Here is a 21197-nt window from a genome sequence, read left to right as displayed (position 1 = left end):
ACCACATATAGACTAGGATATATTATAAATTGAGAAATCTAGGGAATGAACAAAACTTCCTCCGCACAGTTCATTTTTTAAAGATGTCATAGAGACTTGAAGATACAAGAGGAAAACATAATGCTACCCTTTTTAACAATAGAAGCTAAATCTGCATATTTATAAACACAAAGGCCATTCGCATATGGCAAAACACCTTTGCCAAACAAGAGAAGAAATGTTAATTGATTGTAAGCTAAGACCTATCTGTGACTTCTGAAGCTCACAAACCAATTTATTCCCAGATTGAAAATTTTAAAGTCTGTTGATTCTTAAAATAATGAGGAAGGCAATGAATACATAGTGAGGCTAGATAAGAAAGCTAACTACTATGCCTTTTAAATCAGTGATTTTGTAACAGCCTTTCCTCTCCCTGGGATAATAAAAGTTTACACATATATGTGCTATTTCCTTTGCATTATATAAGTTGAAAAATCTCTCGGAGAGTTAATATCCACCAGTTGAAAAATAATTTCTCTTTTTCCTCATCATTCTTTACTACAGTTAGCAGGAACACCAAATATGCCAAGCCGTGACTCCCTTTTGCCCTGTGCTTTTGGCCAGCTAGTGCTCAGGAAGTTACAGGTTAATGGGAGGAAGCCCTTCCGATAATCTGGTATTTTCTGATGGGGGCTCTAGGCATACAGCATTCCAACAGGAAACTGGTCCAGGAGCCCCTTCATAGCCAGTCATCCCCAGTGGTTATTGCTTTGCTGATGAAATCGAAATTAACTGTAAGAAAAATCAATTTCTGCAACTCCTCTTCCTCAACTTCTTTAATTACCTAGGAGGCTTCCAGAATTTCAGAATTATTTGAAGTGTCCTATCTTTGGTCATTTGTATTATATGTAGTATTTCTATCTGTAGAGATCATTATTTCTATGGTGGAGAATAGTAAGGAGACACAAAACTCAAGTTTCTGCGGCAGGCTATTCCATCTAAATCGGTTTAGGGGAAAGCTTTATAGAAAGTAATAAAGGCAGCTCATGCTTTAAAATAAAAACTTTTCAGAGGCAATGACAGAATAGGTGTAATGGTTTCTGAGAAGCAGCTCCACGTTCTCCTGGCGTGGCACCATTCGCCTAGTGCAGGCTTCAAACCCACTAGCTCACTGCGGGCAGCCCCACAGACGCATCAGAAAATGAACAATCGCTCTGAGACACATTTCAAATTAATAGACTTTCTTTAGAGCAGTTTGGGGATTATGGAAAATTGAGCATATTAGACAGTTCCTACACCTACCCCCTCCTTACAGTTTGTCCCATTAGCTTGCCTTGATATGGTTCATTTGTTACAGATGATGAACTAATATTGATACATTATTATTAACTAATTTTTATACTGACATTAGGGTTCACTGTCAGTGTTGTGCATTCAGTGGGTTTTGACAAATGCATCGTGTCAGATATTCATCATTTCAGTGCCACAAGGAACAGTTTCACTGCCATAAAAATGCTCTTTATTCCACACATAGATCCCTATCTACTTTGCCCATAAATGGATATCTGATACCACCTAGCATCTCACTGATGGACTGAGGCATAGGCTCCCTTGGCCTGCAGACCCCTCCTTCCTCGTTTCTTCTCAGAGTTGAAGTTTGTTCATCCTCCCATTCCCAGCACAATCTTTGCTCTTCAGGGAGCACCTTGCTCACCCCCTGCCCCAGTTTCCAGCTGTGATGAGGTCTCTGGTGTAGTCTTTCAACTTGTCTTTGCCTTCCATGCACAGATCAGTTTTATGAGTATAGTTGTGTCTCTGACACTAGCATGAAGCTCCATGAATGAGCAAATCATGGTTGGGTGAAAAGAAGGGCTGTTTCACATCTCATTCCACAGCTGCTTATATATATTGTCCCTCTTACAGTCCTTCATGCTTTTAATCCACCAGATTTCTCTGTGTGCATCTAGTCCACTGCTTCACGGATCTGTACCTGTTTCCTGGCTTCTATCCCAAAGATGGCCACCAAGTTCTAAATGTATTTTATATTTTCTTTAAAAATCCCCTGGTATTGATTTGTATTTAGACCCTTTTAATTGAGTACATGACCTTCTGATTAATTGTTCAATTGAAAACATATCCTGTGACTGTGTATGAATTGTATAGTTGGTAAGAATCTGAATGTGTGTTAAAATTCAAGGACTGATACACAGTGCAGAGAATTATTTTCTTAGTAATAAAAGCAATTCTTTGACAAAAGACAAAGCAAGTCCACTTCTATTCTGAGGCTCTATATAGAGCAAAATAAACATGCATGGGAAACTATAACACAGAATACAGAAATAAAATAGAAACAATAAAGTGACTACCAGAGGAGACCTAGTTACTTCATTCTGGTTATATATCATATTTTGAATAGATAAGGTACTATGAATTAAGAAAAACACCTTTCTTCCATTGTTGCATGAATACATGTCTTGGCATTTTCCCATAGAACTTGAGTTATCTTTCTATAAAGTCTATATTCTCCAATAATAATGGAAAGAATAGATAGATGTTCATTACTTCGAGGAAACAAGAGGGTATCCAAATATCTTATTTTAAAAGCAAACATTGTCACCTTGATTGAGTATTCCATTAAGTTTTAACATTCCCATAATCTGAAAAATTGAAAACATAATAAATTTTGTGTTTTTATGATCAGAATGGAAGAAACATACCATTTCTCATGGAACATAAAACTATTTCCTGGTAAAGGTACATTTTTCCTGAACCTTCCTTATGGAGGAAGGGTTGATTTTGAACTCTGAAGTCTAGAAACCCAGTGTTTAGATAAGCGGAAGTTTTCACTTGGGAAACCGCTTTACATGCACTCGGACAAATATTTAAGACCCTAGACTGCTGTGTCACATAGTGGTACATCTTTGCCGTGGATTTGGCAGGTATAAGAATGACTATTCTCTATCTGTGTAGGCCTGGACATGGTTAATGTTTGAAAGCTTCAGTTTTCTCATATGTAAAATTAATAATGAACAGTAGCTACCATGAAACATTATTGTGAGGATCAAGTCAAATGAAAGCTTATAGGATTATCCATCATATACTGAATAAATGTGTTGTTAAGATTAAATGTGATACACTACATGAAGGCCCTAGGCTAGCACTCAGTACACATTACCAAGTGTTCCAGGCACGTTACCATCCTTTCCGTTCTTAATGACATTCCTTCTCCACTTCAGGGAAAGCACAAACTGCACGTAGACACTGGATTGGAAGGAAATTGGTGTGGCCTGGTTCCTGTTGGACAGCCTTGCAATCAGGTTACAACGACAGGCCTGAAGTGGAACCTCAGTGAGTAGACCCTGCCACGAAGGGAGGTTTTTTGTCTTTTCTTTTCTTTTCTTTTTTTCTTTTCTTTTCTTTTCTTTTCTTTTTTAATGTCTCTTTGGCTTATAGTAGAAATGGAGTCACTGGATCATGTGGTAGTACATGTTTCACCTGTGGAAAGAGCTGCCAGACTATTTTCTATGGTGCCTGCACCATTTTACAATCCCACCAGTAATATGAATATCACAGTTTCTCTATAACCTCGCCAGCACTTTTCAATGTTTTGTTTTGTTTTCCTTGTAGCCATCGTAGTGGGTATGAAGGTGGTCTGTGATTTTGATTTGTGTTCTCCTTTTAACTAATGATGTTCTTGTGGAAATTTGTGTATCTTTGTTAAAGAAATTTTTATTTGGGTCTTTTGTTTATGTACTAATTAGCTTATCCTCTTTTTGCACTGAGTTGTAACAGTCCTTCAAATGTTCTAGATGTATATACTTTATCAGATATGACTTGCAAATTTTCTCAGTTCTCAATTTAATTTTAATTTTCTGAAATTAAGTTAACTAAATGAGTTCATTTTAATGAAGCTCACTTTTGGTATCATATCTAGGAACTCTGCCTAACTTTTTCATGACTTTGTATACCTGAAACCTGCATTACATTTTAGAAGTAGAAGTTCTAACTGATGGTATTATTTTCATAGTCAAACCCTTGAGATATCATAGATAAGCTAACCTTATTAAATTTTAAAATGTTTTCCAACAATTACGCATTATATTAGACTTTAGTTTTACAAAAAAACATCTGATTAGAAAAGATCAAAAAGTGAGAGAGATCTGTTTATGAATTAAATACTCATCAAAAAAGAAAAAGAAAACCACCTGGCATTGCAGGTTACTCTAAGAATAACACTAGCTTAATCAAGAAGCTCTGATTGAATGCCAAAGGATTGCGCTCTGATTAATCAGTACCTCTAAGGTTGTATGAATGAAATGTGAAACCATATCATTCTTTTTTCACATGTAAAACTCTTAAATTTCCACAAGAAAAATAAATATATTAAAGATAAAAAGATTATTGAAGTCATTTCTGTGAGCTACTGCTTAAACAATTAGGAAAAACTGCAGCTATTTTGAAGCACATCTACAGAGCTCATCAGAACTTGAAAGGACAGAGAGAGCAGATTTTCTCCAGTGCACTAAAATACGTGAAAGGCTTTGAAGCTGTTGGCTGAAACTGACATGAGCTTCCATTAGAAGCTTTCTGAAAACATTTCAGCCCAAACGGTTTTACTTTCAGAATCCCCTTTATTTCCAAGGACCCAGTCTAGACAGTGGTGGACTTGCTCTTGATAGGATGGTGACCACCCATTCAGAGCTGCTCCAGGACAGCAAGAGCTTGAACAAGGAGCATGGGTGGCTGCTGCACCATCTCATCTTACAGTGACAGGCTGGAAACCATTCCTCTGGGCTCTTCTGGAGGAACAGCATCCTTGCATCCTCTGTTACCACAGTAATATGCACATGCTAATTCTGGTCAGGGAATGTTTCCCTGAAAAAGGGCTTTGGCATGATATGAACAGGGCTCTTAACTTTCCTACCCCAGTAATGTTTTGATCCAGCCTAAATGGAATATGATATCATCCACTTGTACATTACTGATTGCTTTGACTTTTGAAATAATCAATTTTCTCTATATCTTTATGAAAACAAGTAAAAAGCAACTTCATGTGATCAAAAAATATGATGGTTTCTTTTGTTTTATTACAGCAAAAGACAGTGCCATTAATCCCCCTCAAAATACTTCCTCTCACTTAGAACACATTTATCTCATGGTTCTTGATATTTTCTGAAAGAGATCTGGAAGTCCTCTTTCTTTGTGGCTGCATGGATGTTGTGAACTGATTTAGGATGTTTGCCTTTCATGCTGATTTTGACTTTTTGGAAGACCCAAAAGTCTCATGGAGCCAGATCTAGTGAATAAGGTAGATGAGGACACACTGATGTTGTTACAAGCTTGACTTGTCATTGGATGGCACTTGGCAGCAGCATTCACCATACTAATCACATCTAATAAAGATGCTCACAAAAGAGGAATTTCAGAACTGCTTCTTCAATGGACAAAACAATGGGATAAGTGTGTTTAGAACAAGGGGCGGGTATTTTGAAGGAAATTAATGGCAATATCTTTTAAGATAATACTTTTTAAAAAATACTTAAATGTTTATTGTATATTTTGACATACCTGGTATGTCTCATCTCTCAGAAGTGAAGCATTCCATATATGATTGAAGCCACTTATATTTTCAGTACTTTATTGCCTAGTAATATGCTATGAGCATTCATTGATTTGTGTCTTATTCAAGCGGTTCATTAGGATAAAAACACTTGGGAGCTAGTTGCTGCCTCATGCATAACGACATCTTCATCTTTACTAAATATGTCATATTAACATGCACACAGGTATGCCAAGGTACCCTCAGGCATGATGACACCAGGGTTCCCCTGCTCCATATCCTGATCTATTCTTGACGTATTCATTTGTGCGGTCTGAGGGTAAATGATATTTCTCTGTGATCTTTGTCATTTTCTAGTTCTTGTCCATGGCAAGCTCCACTTCTATGGATTGCTCCTTTCTATCTTCTGTCTTTACCTTGGGCTACTGAATCTTAGAAATTCTTTAGACCTTGATTACGTTTTGCCAGGCAATACTTTGTTGATAGCTTTCAATTTCTTTATAATGTTTTTATATGAACAAAGGTTACTGGGTTTTAAACTGAGCCAAATGAGTCAGTATTGTTCTTTTAAAATTTGTAACTTTTATGTCTTAAATCATCCTTCTATCCCTCATGGTCATAAAGATATTCTTTCTCACTTCGGCTTCAGGTTTCATTTTTAGGTCTTTTATTTTCACCCAAAATTTGTTTTTATGTCTGCATGAGAAAGCTTATTTTGTTTATGATGTCCATTTCTTCATTTTTGATAATTTCCTGAGAATCACTTATCATTCCTTTTCCAGTGATTTGCAGTTCACCAACAGGTTTTATACACAAGTATCTTTCTGAGACCACCATTCTGTTCCCTGAGTTTGCATACTTCCTACCTTAACTACCATAGCTTTATAATAAATAGTGAAATTCAGCAAGATGACTCCTCCAATTTTGTTCTTCACATTTTCCATATCCCTGGCTTCTTGTTATTCTTCATAAATTTTAGCATCAACTTAAGTGTCACACACAATTCCATCAAAATTTTTATTGGAGTTATATATAACTTGTTAAACTGCTGAACAGTTTCAGTATTTGTAAAAATACTACTACAGATTCATTTGGATTTCTACACAGAATCATATTTCTGTTAATGTCAAATTTTCTTCTGCATACTGTAACAAGTCGAAGTGACTGAAACAGTAGCTTTAACAAAGCATTCCTAATTTGCTTCTACATGTAAGAAAGTGCAGAAGCAAGCAGTTACAGGGCAAGGTTTCTGATATCCTCCACCTTTGTCTCATAAGATATCTGTTTCTCTTCATCAAATGTAATGTTCATTATCTTTTAAAGAAAAATTAGGATTGCAAAACCTGAGAGTGAATACATTGAGTCTTAAAACACAGAATCAGTAAGTGTTGTAAATACTGAAAGACATTTTGAATGTTCTTCCTCTTGTTACTAATTCATAAAAAAAGGGGGTGACTAACTGATGCATTCAGATTTCACTATTCAGCACTGTATATATCACCCTGTGAGATGGGGCCCCTCGCCTTTCTCTTTTTCTATTATGTCCAATTCTGAAACTGATTGAGTTATGAAAATAACTTTCATGATTTAAAAAAAAATGCCTGTTGCAAATCCTACCATTGTATCCCCAGAGAGCATCTGGAGGCAGAAAAGGGAAGAGAAGAAGTTGGAGGTAGAGCGCTCCATAGAACAGGAATATAAGCCATCACTTTCCCAATATCTCTGGCAATCCCCTGAATATCTTTCAAATATTAGAAGTTAAGATATGTTATGCTTTAGATCTGAAATGTAAGTCTCATGTGGACAGAAGAAGGGGCTTTTTGAAAGTTATTGAATCATGAGGGCTCTCTTCTCATCAGTGGATTAATCCATGCATGGGTTCATATTTGCATGTGCTGTTGGGAAGCGGTGCATGGCTGGAAAAGGTAGATCCCTGGAGGCGTGACTTAAGAGTGTACTAACTACCCCAGCTGCTTTCTGTCTCTCTGGTTCCTGGCTCCATTGGTTGAGCAGCTTTCCCCTGTCTGACCCTTCTGCAGTGCCATTTCTGCTTGGAGTCAGCCAACCATGAACTGAATTGGTAGGATTCTTTCTTAGAAATTGTAGAATTTGCTTATGCTGTAATAAATAATATCTTCTGGTTAGTAGAAGATGATGTGGTGTTTATCTCACTACTGTATTCTAGTTTCTTTGTGTCTTGTGAGCTGCTATTTTTAGGATTTTCTTCTAACTCATGATAGCACTTTTTTTCCTTTGTTTTTTATATTTGATTGTCTTTTGATATTTTGGTTTTTATCTGGAAAAACATTTAGAAGGCTAGGATGAAGGGCCAGGGATTTAGCTCAGTGGCTCCTCGCCTGCCTTGCAAGCACAAGGTCCTGAGTTTGATCTCTGGTACCGAAAAAAAAAAAAAAAGGTTAGGATGAAGATGTCCTTGTAGATCAAGTTTTAAGTTGGCTTCTGCTAAATTCTCTGAGACATAGCAATCCTGGGATACTTTACTGTGTAGGTATTAAGGTTTCCTTGAAGATACTTCCAGTATAAATTCAAACCACAAAGAATTTAAGTATCTTCTTTTGTTGTTGCATCTACCAAAGCCCAGGCAAAGACAGGTAAATTTTCTTAGTCTGAAACTTTCCTGCCCAACTAGTTATTTCCTATTTGCTGTATTCTGAATGTTTGTGTCCTCCAAATTTATCTGCTGAAACATAATCACCACTCACCTCATAGAATTGAGAGGTGGTGCCTTTTGGAATCGATTAGATTTTGAGGACAGAGACTTCATGACTGGGATTAGTGTTCTTATAAATAAGGCCTGAGAGAGACTGAGGAGATGCCATTTGTGAGTCAAAAAATGAGACCTTGGGCGGGGGATTTAGCTCAGTGGTTCCACTGCCTACCTCGCAAGAGCAAGGTCTCAAGTTCAATCCCCAGTGCCAAAAACAAACAAAAAAAATACACAGATCTCTCGTTGGGACCCGGAATGTGGCTCAGTGGCACCGTGCCTGCCTTGCAAGCACAAGGTCTTGAGTTCAATCCCTGGTACAAAAAAAAAAGGGACCTCACCAGACACCAAAACTGCCAGCAAATTGATCTTGGACTTCCCCATCTCCAGAACTTTAGGAAATAAGTTTCTGTTGTATATAAGCTTCCTAGTATATGGGATTGCATTATTGCATCCTTACCAGACTAACACACAGGTCTACCCTTTTTTTTAAGATGTAGCACTGAATTTATGCAAATATTCAGTCTGAACTCTTGCCTTATAGAGGCCCAGTGCCTTGATTTTTCTTCTACTTTATCTGAAAACAAAGAAGCTAACATACTCTATGGTGCTGTCTTGTTTTCCAAATGTTTCTTCACTCTTTGACCACTGAAGCATTTATTTTGTTGTGAGTCTACCATATTAGCTACAGGATATTTGTGATACTTTATCTATAGTGTCTATAAATATTCAGCATCTTCTTAGGTTTTCTAAGTTCAATGAGTAAGACAAGTGTGGCTATAGGATCCCACTTAGTGGGGAAAGCTAACAGCAAATCTATGATGACGTTTTTTATAAGTTACAATTACATTCTAAATTGATTCTAATCAAACTTGGACTCCTAGAAACATAAGTAGAAATTATCTTATTGCAAATATCCCTAAATTCATATTTTCAGTTTTGGAGAGATCTGAAATTCAGATTTATTTATGAAGTTCAAATAAAGACACTACGTATCATGACCATGGGCCCTAGAAGCCTTTCTTGCTTCTTTTAGAAGCAACACATGGGCTTCTGTCTCCTTGCAACTTCCTTAACCCCACCCTATCCAGCCATGTTCTCTGCTACACACATTTCTAAGACATGGATTCTTTTAAGATGTACTAAAACTACCTTTAAAATCTCTTCTCTGCTGCTTTTTTGATTTATGAATTTGTGTTAATGGGTATTAATAACTTAATGTTGGATTTTCTTCATGAATTTAGCACGGGTATACAGGTTGATACTTCAAGTAATTTCTATACAGTTGAGTTTTCTTTTCATGTAAAACGTAATACAAATATTTTTGACTTGTAGACTCAATCCATCATAAGTGGCAAAGTGTTCTAGATCTGTGATATTTCCAGAAGTTCTTGACTTTTGAAAAAGGAACAATTGTAATATTACCGTTCCTATAACATTTTATTTTTGTAAATTCCTTTAAATTTTATAGTAGGTCTGTGAGACAGTCTGGGTTTTCTGCATTTTTCAGATTAAAAAATAATAGTTCATAGATCTAAATTAATAATTTGCCCTAATTTCAACAAGTAGAGATTGAAGTACTAGAAGCTTGAAGTTAAGTATTCAATACAGTTCATCCTTGCTTCCTGTTTGTAAATGAAAGATATTCATGTAAAATGAGTTGATGTTAAAAAAATTTTTTGCTAAAGTTAATTTGAAACAAAGGGAGATGAAAACAAGAAGATAATAATTATTCATAGGAAATAGAAGGCAACCAGAAAGAGGAGATGATGATAAGACAGTGATTAAGAAGAAATAAAATTCTCTGGGGCACATCACTTAAATTTTCTATAGTTTTTCTTTTTTTTTCCTAAATTCTTTCAGGTATACAATACATTTACATTTATCATTGGGTGCTTGTACCTGAACATGATGTACCTTGGTTCTTATTTTTCCCCATTACCTGTGCGCCCTTCACCCCCTCCAACCTTCCCTATATGCATAGACTTCATTTCTATTTTTTTTCTTTTCTCATCATTTTTCCTTTCCCTTCTTTCCTTTCCCCTTCCCCTCCCACCACCCCTACCCCTTCAGACCTTTTCTTCCTATTTCAAATTATCAATTATTCATTTCAATAATTTTAATCCTTATTTACACTTTCAGTTTCTGACATTGGAGAAACTATTCATTATTTACATATGTGTGTCCTATTTATTTCACCTAAGAGTATGGCCTCTATATGCATCCATTTAGCTGTAAGTGTCTCTAGTTTCTCATTCTTTATGGCTGAGTAGTACTTCATTTTATTAAAAAAAAAAAACCCACATCTTCTTTATCCAGTTTCCAGTTGATGGGCACTTGGACTCTTTCCAAGCTTCAGCTATTACAAACTGTGCTGCTATAAACATGGGTGCACATATATCGCTGTGGTATGATTCTTTTAATTCTTTTGGTAAGATACCCAGCAGGGGAATAGCTGGGTCAAATGGGACCTCTAGCCTTAGTTATTTGAGGTATTCATACTGATTTAAACAATGATTGCACCAGTCTGCACTCCCACCAACAATGGAGAAGGGTTCCTTTCTCCTCACACCCCCAACAGCATTTGTTATTGGATGATTTCTTGATAGCAGAAAAGGGTGAGATGGAATCTCAGTGTTGTTTTCATCTGCAACTCTTGAATGACCAATGATGTTGAACATTTTTTCATATATTTATTTGCTGCTTTTACTTCTTTGTCTGAGAAATGTCTGTTCATTTCAGATGCCCATTTTTGAATTGAGTTTTTGACTTTGGGGTGTCTGATTTATTTCAGTTCTTTATATATTCTAGATAGTAGTCCTTTGTCCGAGGTTCAGCTGCTAAAAATTTTTTACCACATTGTCAGTTGTCTGTGAGCTCTGTTGGTGGTTTCTCAAACACTGCAGAAGCTTTTTAATAAGATGAGATCCCAGTTGTTGATTCTTTGTGCTAGTTCCTATGCTACTGAGGTTTTGTTCATAAAGTCTTTCCCTATGCCAATGTCTTTAAGAGTTCTACCAAACTTATCCTCCAGCAAGTTTAGTGTTTCTGTCATAATATTTACATTTTTAATCCACTTCAGTCTTAGTTTAGTGCATGGTGATAGCTATGGGTCTAGTTTTAATCTGTGGCAGGTTAAAATCCAGTTTTTCCAACACCATTTATTAAATAGGCTATCTTTCTTCCAATGAGGGTATTTGGCGCCTTTGTCAAAGATGAGGTGGCCGAGCATATCTGCAGTTGTTTCTGCATCTACTAATCTATTCCACTGATCCTCGGATCTGTTTCTTTGCCAGTACCATGCTGATTTTATCACAGTAGCTTTGTAGTATAGTTTCAAGTTGGGGATTGTAATACCCCCAGTCATGTCTCTGTTGCCTAGAATTTCTTTTGCTATTCTAGATCTCTTCTGGTTCCGAATAAATTTTAGGATTGTTTTCTCTAGTTCTGTGAAGTAAATTGGTGGAGTTTCAATCAGCATTGCATTAAATCTATATAGTAGTTTTGGAAGTATGGTCATTTTCATTGTATTAGTTCTTCCTAACCAGGAACAAGGGATGTCTTTGCATTTTGTTATATCCTCCTCGACCTCCTTTTTCAGAGTGCTGTAGTTTGCAGTGTAGAGGTCTTTTGCTTCCTTTGTTAGATTGATTGCTAGATATTTCTTTTTTAAGATGGTACTGTAAAAGGAACTCTTTCCCTAATTTCTCTCTCAGTGAGTCTGTGATTTCTGTATAAGAAGGCTATTGCTTTTTGAGTGTTGACCTTATATCCAGCTACTCTACTGAATCTGTCAATTAAGTCTAGAAGTCTTTAGGCTGAGTTTTTTGGGATCTTCTATGTAAAGTATCATATCATCAGCAAATAATGACAGTTTAACTTCTTCCTTTCCTATCTTTATTCCTTTTATTTGCTTCTCTTTTCTAATTGCTGTGGCTAATGTTTCCAGAACAATATTGAACAGGAGTGGTGATAGAAGACATCCTTTTCTTGTTCCTGATTTTAGCGTGAAAGTTTTCAGTTTTTGACCATTTAGTATGATCTTGGCTATTGGTTTTTCATAGATAGCTTTAATCAGGTTGAGATAAAGACCTCCTATTCCAATTTTCTGTAGGGTTTTTATCATGAATGGGTGTTGGATTTTGCCCAATGCTTTTTCTGCATCTATTGAGATGATCATATGGATATGGTTTTTGTCCTTGACTCTGTTAATATAGTATATTACATTTTTTGATTTAGGAACGTTGAACCATCCTTGCATCGCTGGGATAAATCCGACTAGGTCAGGGTGTATGATCTTCTTGATGACCCTCCATATTCTGTTTGCCAGTATCTTGTTGAGGAGTTTTGCATCTATGTTCATTAGGAAGATTGGCCTGTAGTTCTGTTTTGGGGTTGGGTCTTTCCCTGGTTTTGGAAGCAAGATAACACTTGCTTCCAGGAATGGATTTGGAAGCCTTGCTTCCCTTTCAATTTCCCTGATGAGTTTAAAGAGTAATGGCAATAGTTCTTCTTTAAATGTCTTGTAGAATTCAGCAGTGAAGCCATCAGGACCTAGGCTTTCCTTTGTTGGTAAATTTTTTATTACATTTTTTATTTCACTCATTGTAATTGGGGTGTTTAGAATTTCTATATCTTCTTCATTTAGCTTTGGCAATTCGTATGTATCTAGGAATCTGTCCATTTCATCTGTTTTTTCCATTTTATTAGAGTACAGGTTCTCAAAGTAGGTATAGATGATGCTCTGGATTTCTGGTGGGTCTGTTGTGACTTCACTTTTCTCATTGTTAATTGCATGGATTTGAGCCTTTTCTTTCCTTTTTTTCATAAGGTCGGCTAAGGGTTTATCGATTTCATTTATTCTTTCAAAAAACCAACTCTTTGATGGACTGATTTTTTGTATCGATCTCTTAGTCTCCATTGCATTGATTTCTGCTCTGATCTTTATAATTTCCTTTCTTGTACGAGCTTTGGGTTGGTTATTCTCTTCTTTTTCTAGGAGTTTGAGGTTCTGCATTAGGTTATTTAACTGAGTTCTCTCTGTTTTCCTAATATGGACATTCACTGCTATGAATTTCCCACGTAGAACTTCTTTCATTGTGTCCCATAGATTCCTGTGTGTTGTACTGGCATTATCATTTACTTGTAGAAACTGTCTAATTTCTTCCTTAATTTCCTCTGTGACACATTGGTTGTTAAAGAGAGTGTTATTCAATTTCCATGTGTTTGTGGGAGTTTTGTGGTTTCTTATGTTATTAACCTCCAATTTTATTGCACTATGGTCTGATAATATACAGGGGGTAACTTCAATTCTTTTACATTTACTTAGACATGTCCTGTGAGCTAGCATGTGGTCTGTTTTGGAGAATGACCTGTGTGCAGCTGAAAAGAATGTGCATTCTGATTTTGTGGGGTGGAACACTCTGTAAATATCTATTAAGTCCATTTGTTCAATAGCTTGGTTCAGTTCTAGAATTTCGTTCTTAATATTTTGTCTAGATGATCTGTCTATTTGTGATACTGGGATATTGAGGTCCCCCACTACAATTGTATTAGTGCTTATTTGGTTTTACATGTCCATTAATATTTGCTTTGTACAGTTGGGGGCTTTCATATTTCATGTATATATATTTATGATTGTCAGCTCTTCCTCTTGGATTGTTCCCTTCACAAGGATGTAGTGACCATCTTTATCTCTATTAACTAGTTTTGGTTTGAAATCTACTTTGTCTACAAAAAAGATTGCTACCCCTGCTTTTTTCTGGGTTCCTGTCACATAGAGAACTGTTTTCCATCCTTTTACTTTCAGTCTATGAATTTCTTTTTGAGTTATATGTGTTTCTTGTATACAGCATAGTGCTGGATTTTGCTTCTTAATGCATCTTGTCAGTCTATTTCTTTTGATTGGTGAATTGAGAGCATTAACATTGATACTTATAATTGATAGATATTGACTCATCCTTGTCATAATATTTTACTGTTGTTGGCTCTTTTCTTTCTTTTTTTTCCCCTCCTTTCCCTTTAGTTTGTTACCTTTCCTGGTGGCTTCCCTCTGTTGAGCCTCACGGAGTTGTGACTTTCATTGTCTTCTTCTAGGATATTTTTTAGAATTCTTTGGAGTGCTGGTTTGGTGTTCATGAAATTTCTCGGGTGTTCTTTGTCATGGAAGTATCTAATTTCCCCATCGATTTTGAAAGATAATTTTGCAGGATACAACAGTCTAAGTTGGAACTTATTTTCTTTTAGGGCTTGAAATACTTCACTCCAGGCTCTCCATGATTTGAGGGTTTGTGTTGAGACATCTGCCATGATTCTGATGGGCTTTCCTTTGTAGGTGATTTGTTTCTTTTCTCTAACTGCCTGTAGGATTTTGTTCTTCTGTTGGGTTTCTGGGATCTTGACAATTATATGTCTAGGTGTAGATTTTTTTTGATCATGCCAGTTGGAGTTCTATATGCCTCACTTATCTGTATGTCCAATTCTCTACCTCCGGGAAGTTTTCCAGTATTACTTCTGTGAACAGTTTTTTATGTCAGTTGTACTTTCTCCTATTTTTTTGTGGAGTCCTATCAGTATTACGTTGTTCTTCTTTGCATCATCTAGCAGCTGCTGGATTGATTTCTCATGGTCCCTTACTATTTTTAAGAAATCTCTGTTTTCATGGTCCTTAACTGCAATCCTGTCTTCTTTATCTGATATTCTATCTTCACATTCCCTTAATCTGCTCTGCATGCTTTCAATGGAGTTTTTCATCTCTTGAATATCTGTTTGAATCTGTTTCATGGATTCCATTTCTTTCTTATGTTGGGTGATCATGGTTTCCATTTCTTTCTTATGTTGGGCATTCATGGCTTCCAGCATATTTCTAAGCTCATCTATTTTTTTATCTGTTTCTGTTCTAGAGCCTCTAATCATGTATTTCACTCTGTTCACCATCTCTATAGTTATCTTGGAGATTATTCCTGTTTTTAATTTTTCTAAAGCCTCATTCATCTGTTTTGCTTCTTCTGATCAGTTTGTTACTATCAGTTCAGGGTGTCCAGGTGGTTGATTATCAGACTTTTCCACCTCATTTCCACCAGAATTTCCCTTTAAGGGGTGGAAGTCTGAGTTTGTGCCTTGCTTAAATGTCTTCTCTTTTTTATTTTTGGTACTGTCCTTGGTTTAGTTCCTGGGTTGATACTTTGAATTTGCTTATTGTAGGTAACTTTGTTGATGTATTAGAACCCTTATGGAATAATTGCTTCTCAGAGGTGTCTTCCAGATATAGCTGGTCTTTAGGTTTTGAGTCTAATGGCTCTGAGGCTATCTCATTTTCATTATACCAGGAAGAACAATGGATTAGATCAGTCACAACACCTTAGCCCAAGTTATACAATCAGCAACACAATAGCTTCTAGTACCTCTTAGAAAATGACAATTTGTGGTAGTTATTAATCTATCACCTTTAACTGTGTGAATTAAATCAAAATCAAGGACCAACCCGTAGTGAATACTGAAGAGTGAATAAACTCTTCAATATAGCAACTTTACCCTTCAGGATGGGGAATTAGAAGGAGTTGGGGAGGGAAGGATAGGTAGGCAGAAGGATATGTGAAGGTTAGCAGTGAGTCCAGAGGACATAGGCGAAAGAAGGAAAGAGAAGAAAAGAAAAATAAAGAAGAAATACAAATTAGGACCAGAACAGGAACATAAATGGAGATGAAGAACATTGTGTGACAGCAAGGGAGTGAGGGAGAGAGAGAGAGAAAAGAAAGAAAAAAGAGAAAAATAAAAATTTTAAAAGAGTAGAAAAAGAAGAAAAAAATTAAAAATAAGAGCAAAAAAATAGTGGTAATTTTTAAAATAACAAATAAAAGATAAAAATGAAGGGCCTCCATCAGGGTATGTCTCTGCTGTCACAATAGACAACATGGGCAGCAGTATGCAGTTATAAGTCAGTGAGTCTTAGTGAGCCAGTCACAGACCTCTGAGATTCAGGCAGATTTCTGGCTGCTAGTCCCAAGTCGAGCTCCCTGACCTCCTGCAGGGTTGAACTCTGTGAGGTTCTACTGCAGGTTCCAACTGCCTTTCCACTGAAGATAGTCCAGGTTCTGATGGGAGGTGATAATCCCTCCAACTTACCAAGTACGGTGGCCTGGTGTGCCTTTATTGCAGAGATTCTCTTTACTTTCCTGTGGGCTTCAGTTTTCATCTGGGAGCCTGAGAGAGGCCCTCTCTCTGTTGTTCACTTCTGCAGCTCAGGTCAATGGCCTTTATGTCCCGCTGTGGCTCTGTAGTGTCAAACCAGGTGGCTGCACAGCCAAGAGGCCAGAGGCTGGGGAGGAGGATGCTGTTGCAGGTGCCCATGCTGGTATGCTGGCAGCTGGTGGGTGTGCCCAGGGGGGTCCTTACCATCTGCTGGTCACAAGTGGGCATGGCGAGCCAGACGGAGTGGGGCTCAGTTGGCCTGGGACTGTTCTGCCTGTGCTGGTACACTGTCGGCTGGTGGGTGTGCCTGGGGAGGTCCTCCTAGTTTTTCTTAAGTGAAGTGTTAAACAGAGTTCCTTTCCACTTTCTCAAGCCATTTATTTATTTATTGTTATTCATTAAAGTTTATTGGTACATTTTAGATATACAATACAGTTACATTCATCATTGGGAGATAGAAATAAATTACAGGAGGAAATAATTTCTTACATTGACTAGTTGAACTCTTGTAAAAAAAATTTTGAAAGAAAACATTATTTAAAACTTTGAAAAGATTTTTCACCTTTCTGAAAAATAAAAATATAGTATGTACTACAGAGACTATGGGTTTCTGCAGTTCTATATGAAAACTTTTAAGTGTCAATTGAAAAAGGGACCATTTCATGCATCTATGAAATTACACTTGCTAATCATGCATTTTCAGTGAGAAATGCTCATAATACCCCATATAACTCACAGAATGATTGTATTTCAGTTGTCATAGTTCAAATGTAGCCATTCACTCATAGGTTGTGACCTCTTGTGAGCTTGTGCCACAAATGTGTGAGTTGCTTTATATTTTCAGAGGTCTTTGCTATTATTTTAATTATTGATTTTCCAGTCCTGTTCTTTAAAAAAAGAAAAACACTTTGAAACTGTGATATCCATGTTTCATACTGATTCAAAGACATTGTCTTTTATTTCTCAAGTCTTCACTAATAAGTGATTCATTCTGAATTGAATTAAAATGGTTGTAAAATTTTTACATAAGTGGATGCTTTAGAGGTCAAAGGTGATCATCTCTGTCCTTCCTAAGGTAAACATTAGCTGAGGTTGTCTATCCCCAAAACCATTCTGAGTTGGCGAGTTGGTGAAATGATTTCATTGCCTCTAAATGCCAGTGATTAAACAACTCATCATTACCTTATTCACACTAAAAATACTACTAAATATAATTTAAGAAATGTAGGGAACTAATAAAATTTGGTAGATCAAGTAATAGAGAAACTTAAATTATCAAACTTATAGGCATAGACATAATCTTCTAACCTATCATGAAAACTTGTAAGTCTTTAAAGTGACCAAGGAATTTCTGAATATCTTTTGATTGATTATTAGGTATGGTCTAGAAAACCTTCCAGAGTTATCTGAATCTATAGGAAATGGAGCCTTTTCATGTCTTTGCTTAATTTGCAACTCTGTGTAGTTTGAAGGTAACTTACTGATCATAAGGTAAATGATTCCTGTTCATGTAAGACAAATCAACTTTTGCTGTGTGGATATACAGATGGATTGTCATCTTATAGAAATGGCCAGGTTTAAGTCCATTTACCAATTTATCCCAGCCTTGCACATATTTGTAGATGTGTCTGTCCTTTGCCATCTTCTTTGAACTAGTTCTTTTACTTATTAATTTTGTCATTAATTAATGGCTTAAATAAAATATTTGACATGTTCTTTTTAGATTTATATGAGTCATTACCCTTTAAAATTATTTTTTAACAAACCATAATGTAATCACCTATGATATTTAAGGATCACAAGTTGTTGCGATCTTTTAAAAAAAAATGTACTGTATTTTATTGTTAAAAAATACCCCTGTTCTTTCAGTTGTATAAAGTAGGTCAGAGGCAGCTCTGAGAACAAAGTTCTGCTGATCTCTCTTCTATATCTTTACACTGGGAAAAGTCTTACAAAGATTGCTTTCTATTGTGTGCTATCTTAAAAAAAAAAACCCATCATGGCCATGACTGTGAGCCATGTTAAGCTAAAGGAATCTGGCCAGTATACTCTTCTCACACTGGCAAACTAAGCTAGAAGGAAAAAGCATTTTCTGACAGTTTTACTGAGATATAATTCAAACAACATAAATTCATTTAAAATGAAAAATTCAGTGATATTTAGTGTGTTCACTAAAAATATGTGCAACTATTATCAGTATAATTTAGAACACAATGATCAATTTAAAAGGAAAGTACATAACTTTTTATAATCACCCTCCTATCACTTCATCCTATCCCCTTCTCCTTCAACTCCAGGTAATTGTTTCTCTAATTTCTCTCTATACATTTTCCTATCCTGTACTTTCAGATGAATGAAACTATAAAATACATGGATTTTTGTGATTGATTTCTTTCACTCAGCATGATTTCAAGGTTCGTCAATTCAGATTTTGTTAGTATTTTTCCTGTATTGTAGCCAAATAATATTCTGCTATATGTCTTGTTCTTTTGTACATTAATGGACATTCAGATTGTCTCTACCTTTTTCTATTTATACAATCCACCATAAACATTTATGTACAGGTTATATGCAGATATATGTTTTCATTTCTTTGGAGTATAAATCTAGGAGTGGAGTTGCTGAGTCATATATTTAATTATTGAAGAACTTCCAGTTTTCTAAAGGTCTTGTACCATTTTATATTCCCATCAGCACCTTGAAAGTTCCAACTTCTCAATGTCCTTGCAAACACTTACATTTATTTGATTTTTTTAATTCTAGCCATTCAAATGTATGTGAAGCAGTATCTCATTGTAGTTTTCATTTATATTTCCCTGATGACTAACAATGTGCATCTTCTTTTTAAATACTTATCGGTGCTTTGTCTCTTTTATGGAGAAGATTCTTTGGCCATTTTTAAATTGGATTATTTGTCTTTTTATTATTGAATGTATATTTGTATATTCTAAACCCAAATCCCTTATCAGATATGAGTTGCAAATATTTTTCCCATTCTGTGAGCTCGTTTTTCTCTTTCTAAATATTATTTTTTGAAGCAAAAAAATTTAATTTTGATGAAGCTGAGATCAACTGTTTTTTATTTTGTCACTTATGCTTTTGGTGTTATATATAAGATTTCTTTGCCAAATCTAGTATCATAAAGATTTACTTTATATTTTTATGAATTTATAATTTTGCTTTTACATTTAGATTTGAGATTTAGTTTTAGTTTTGTATGTGTAATGAGTTAGTGGTCTGCAACCAGTTTATTTCTACACTGAAATCAGCTGCAATTTTTATAGGGATTGTGTGGATTCTGCAGATCATTTTGGATAGTCTAGCCATATGCTTGCATGTTTTATTTCGTGTCCACTTCAGAGTTACCATTCCCAGTCCCTCTGCTTTCTTTTCACCATTGTCCATCTCAGGTTTAGCCAGATGTATATTGCTTGGGAACCGTAAAGGAAATCAAGAGGTTTGTGTAGACTAGACTGAAAGCTTCATTCACCTGTCAGTTGTAACCATTCTCTTAGTCATATTTCTTTTTTCTAACCTTTTTATATTTCATCTTTTTTAGCCTTTAAGGCTATACTTACATGAGAGATTGGTACTTTCTGCCTGTAACAGGCAGCAGTCTGATGTATGATTAAAATACTAAAAAAAAATGAAAGTAGAAAGTTTGACTCTTGCTTGTTGCTTCTATAGCCACATATTATTAGATTTTCAGAAATCAGGTCCTTCAAGTTCAATTTAATGCTCAACAATTACATTACTAAATACATATAAACTATCAAATTATGCCCCTTTCACTTTTACTTCTAGCCCTTCTACATATGCATATATTTGCACTGTGATAGGACATACATTTAGATTTCTCTGTTATGAATAGAGATTTGGTTGTTCAGTGGTTATAGACCACAGTACTGCCCTTCTGATAAATTCTGAATATGAGCACCAAGCAATGATTTTACACATTGATAATCTAGGACCCAAGTTTTTTGAAGTAGACAAAGTTTGGGGGAACTAGGGTTGATAAGCAGTAGCTATCATTTCTCTGGGGAAAAATACAGGAAGAACAATATTATTTCTTAGGTTATGTCATCCTGAAAGATTTCCTAATATTCTTTTTGTAAGCAAATGTTACACTTCCAGGCATCTAAGACTAATGGTATACAAGTGCCTACAAACTTGGATTGAATATATATTTCATTAACTCAACTCCAGTTCTGTTTTCTGTGTTTTAGAATTTGAACCACACATGAATGATTTTTTTCTCTCAAGTCCTTGCCCTTTTGTGATTCTGCTGAGAGCACAAGGAACCAACAATAATTTACTTTATGTCATAGGCATCCTGTTTTGTTTTTAGAAAACTCCCAACAATCTGACAATGTGCATTTGTTATGGTTGGTTCTCAGCATTTAAATATGAGAACAATTAATGTTCATTTGTAGAGAATATGACAAATGAGAGTTTGTGTGCCAGCCAATTTTTCACTGACCTGCATTCTGGAGCACTATTATAATGCAGGCTTGCCTCCCAAGTTGTTTAAATGAGTTGATTTCCCACTATTTGTGTGGGCACATTGACTGATGAGAATGACTTCAGTAGAAGCTCAAGAGTCCCTTTCTATTTTGACTCCTCCAGGTTTCATTTTTGTGCTGATTCAGATGTGGGCTCTGTGCACTCAGCCATCCACTTAATATACCAAAATGACAAAGCAGTCACTTTGTGATGACGTGAATCGTGCAGGAAGATCAGGGT

The 21197-nt window shown here is 35.9% G+C and overlaps 1 protein-coding gene across 1 annotated transcript in view; it reads left to right on the top strand.

Moving 5' to 3' along the window:
* Tpk1 (thiamin pyrophosphokinase 1) overlaps positions 1-21197 on the top strand; it is a 412808-nt gene that overhangs the window by 283774 nt on the left and 107837 nt on the right. The window contains exon 11 of the mRNA XM_087207730.1: positions 3216-3327. Coding sequence (XP_087063856.1) covers positions 3216-3327 — 112 coding nt within the window. The remainder of the gene's footprint in view (positions 1-3215; positions 3328-21197) is intronic.

The sequence above is a fragment of the Heterocephalus glaber genome, unplaced genomic scaffold (genome assembly GCF_053883595.1).
Source record: "Heterocephalus glaber isolate CG9 unplaced genomic scaffold, H.glaber_assembly_v1.0 deba00000818, whole genome shotgun sequence".
Taxonomy (NCBI): Eukaryota; Metazoa; Chordata; class Mammalia; order Rodentia; family Bathyergidae; genus Heterocephalus; species Heterocephalus glaber.
Note: the sequence above shows the minus strand (reverse complement) of the source record. Positions and strands in the feature narration are given on the sequence as shown.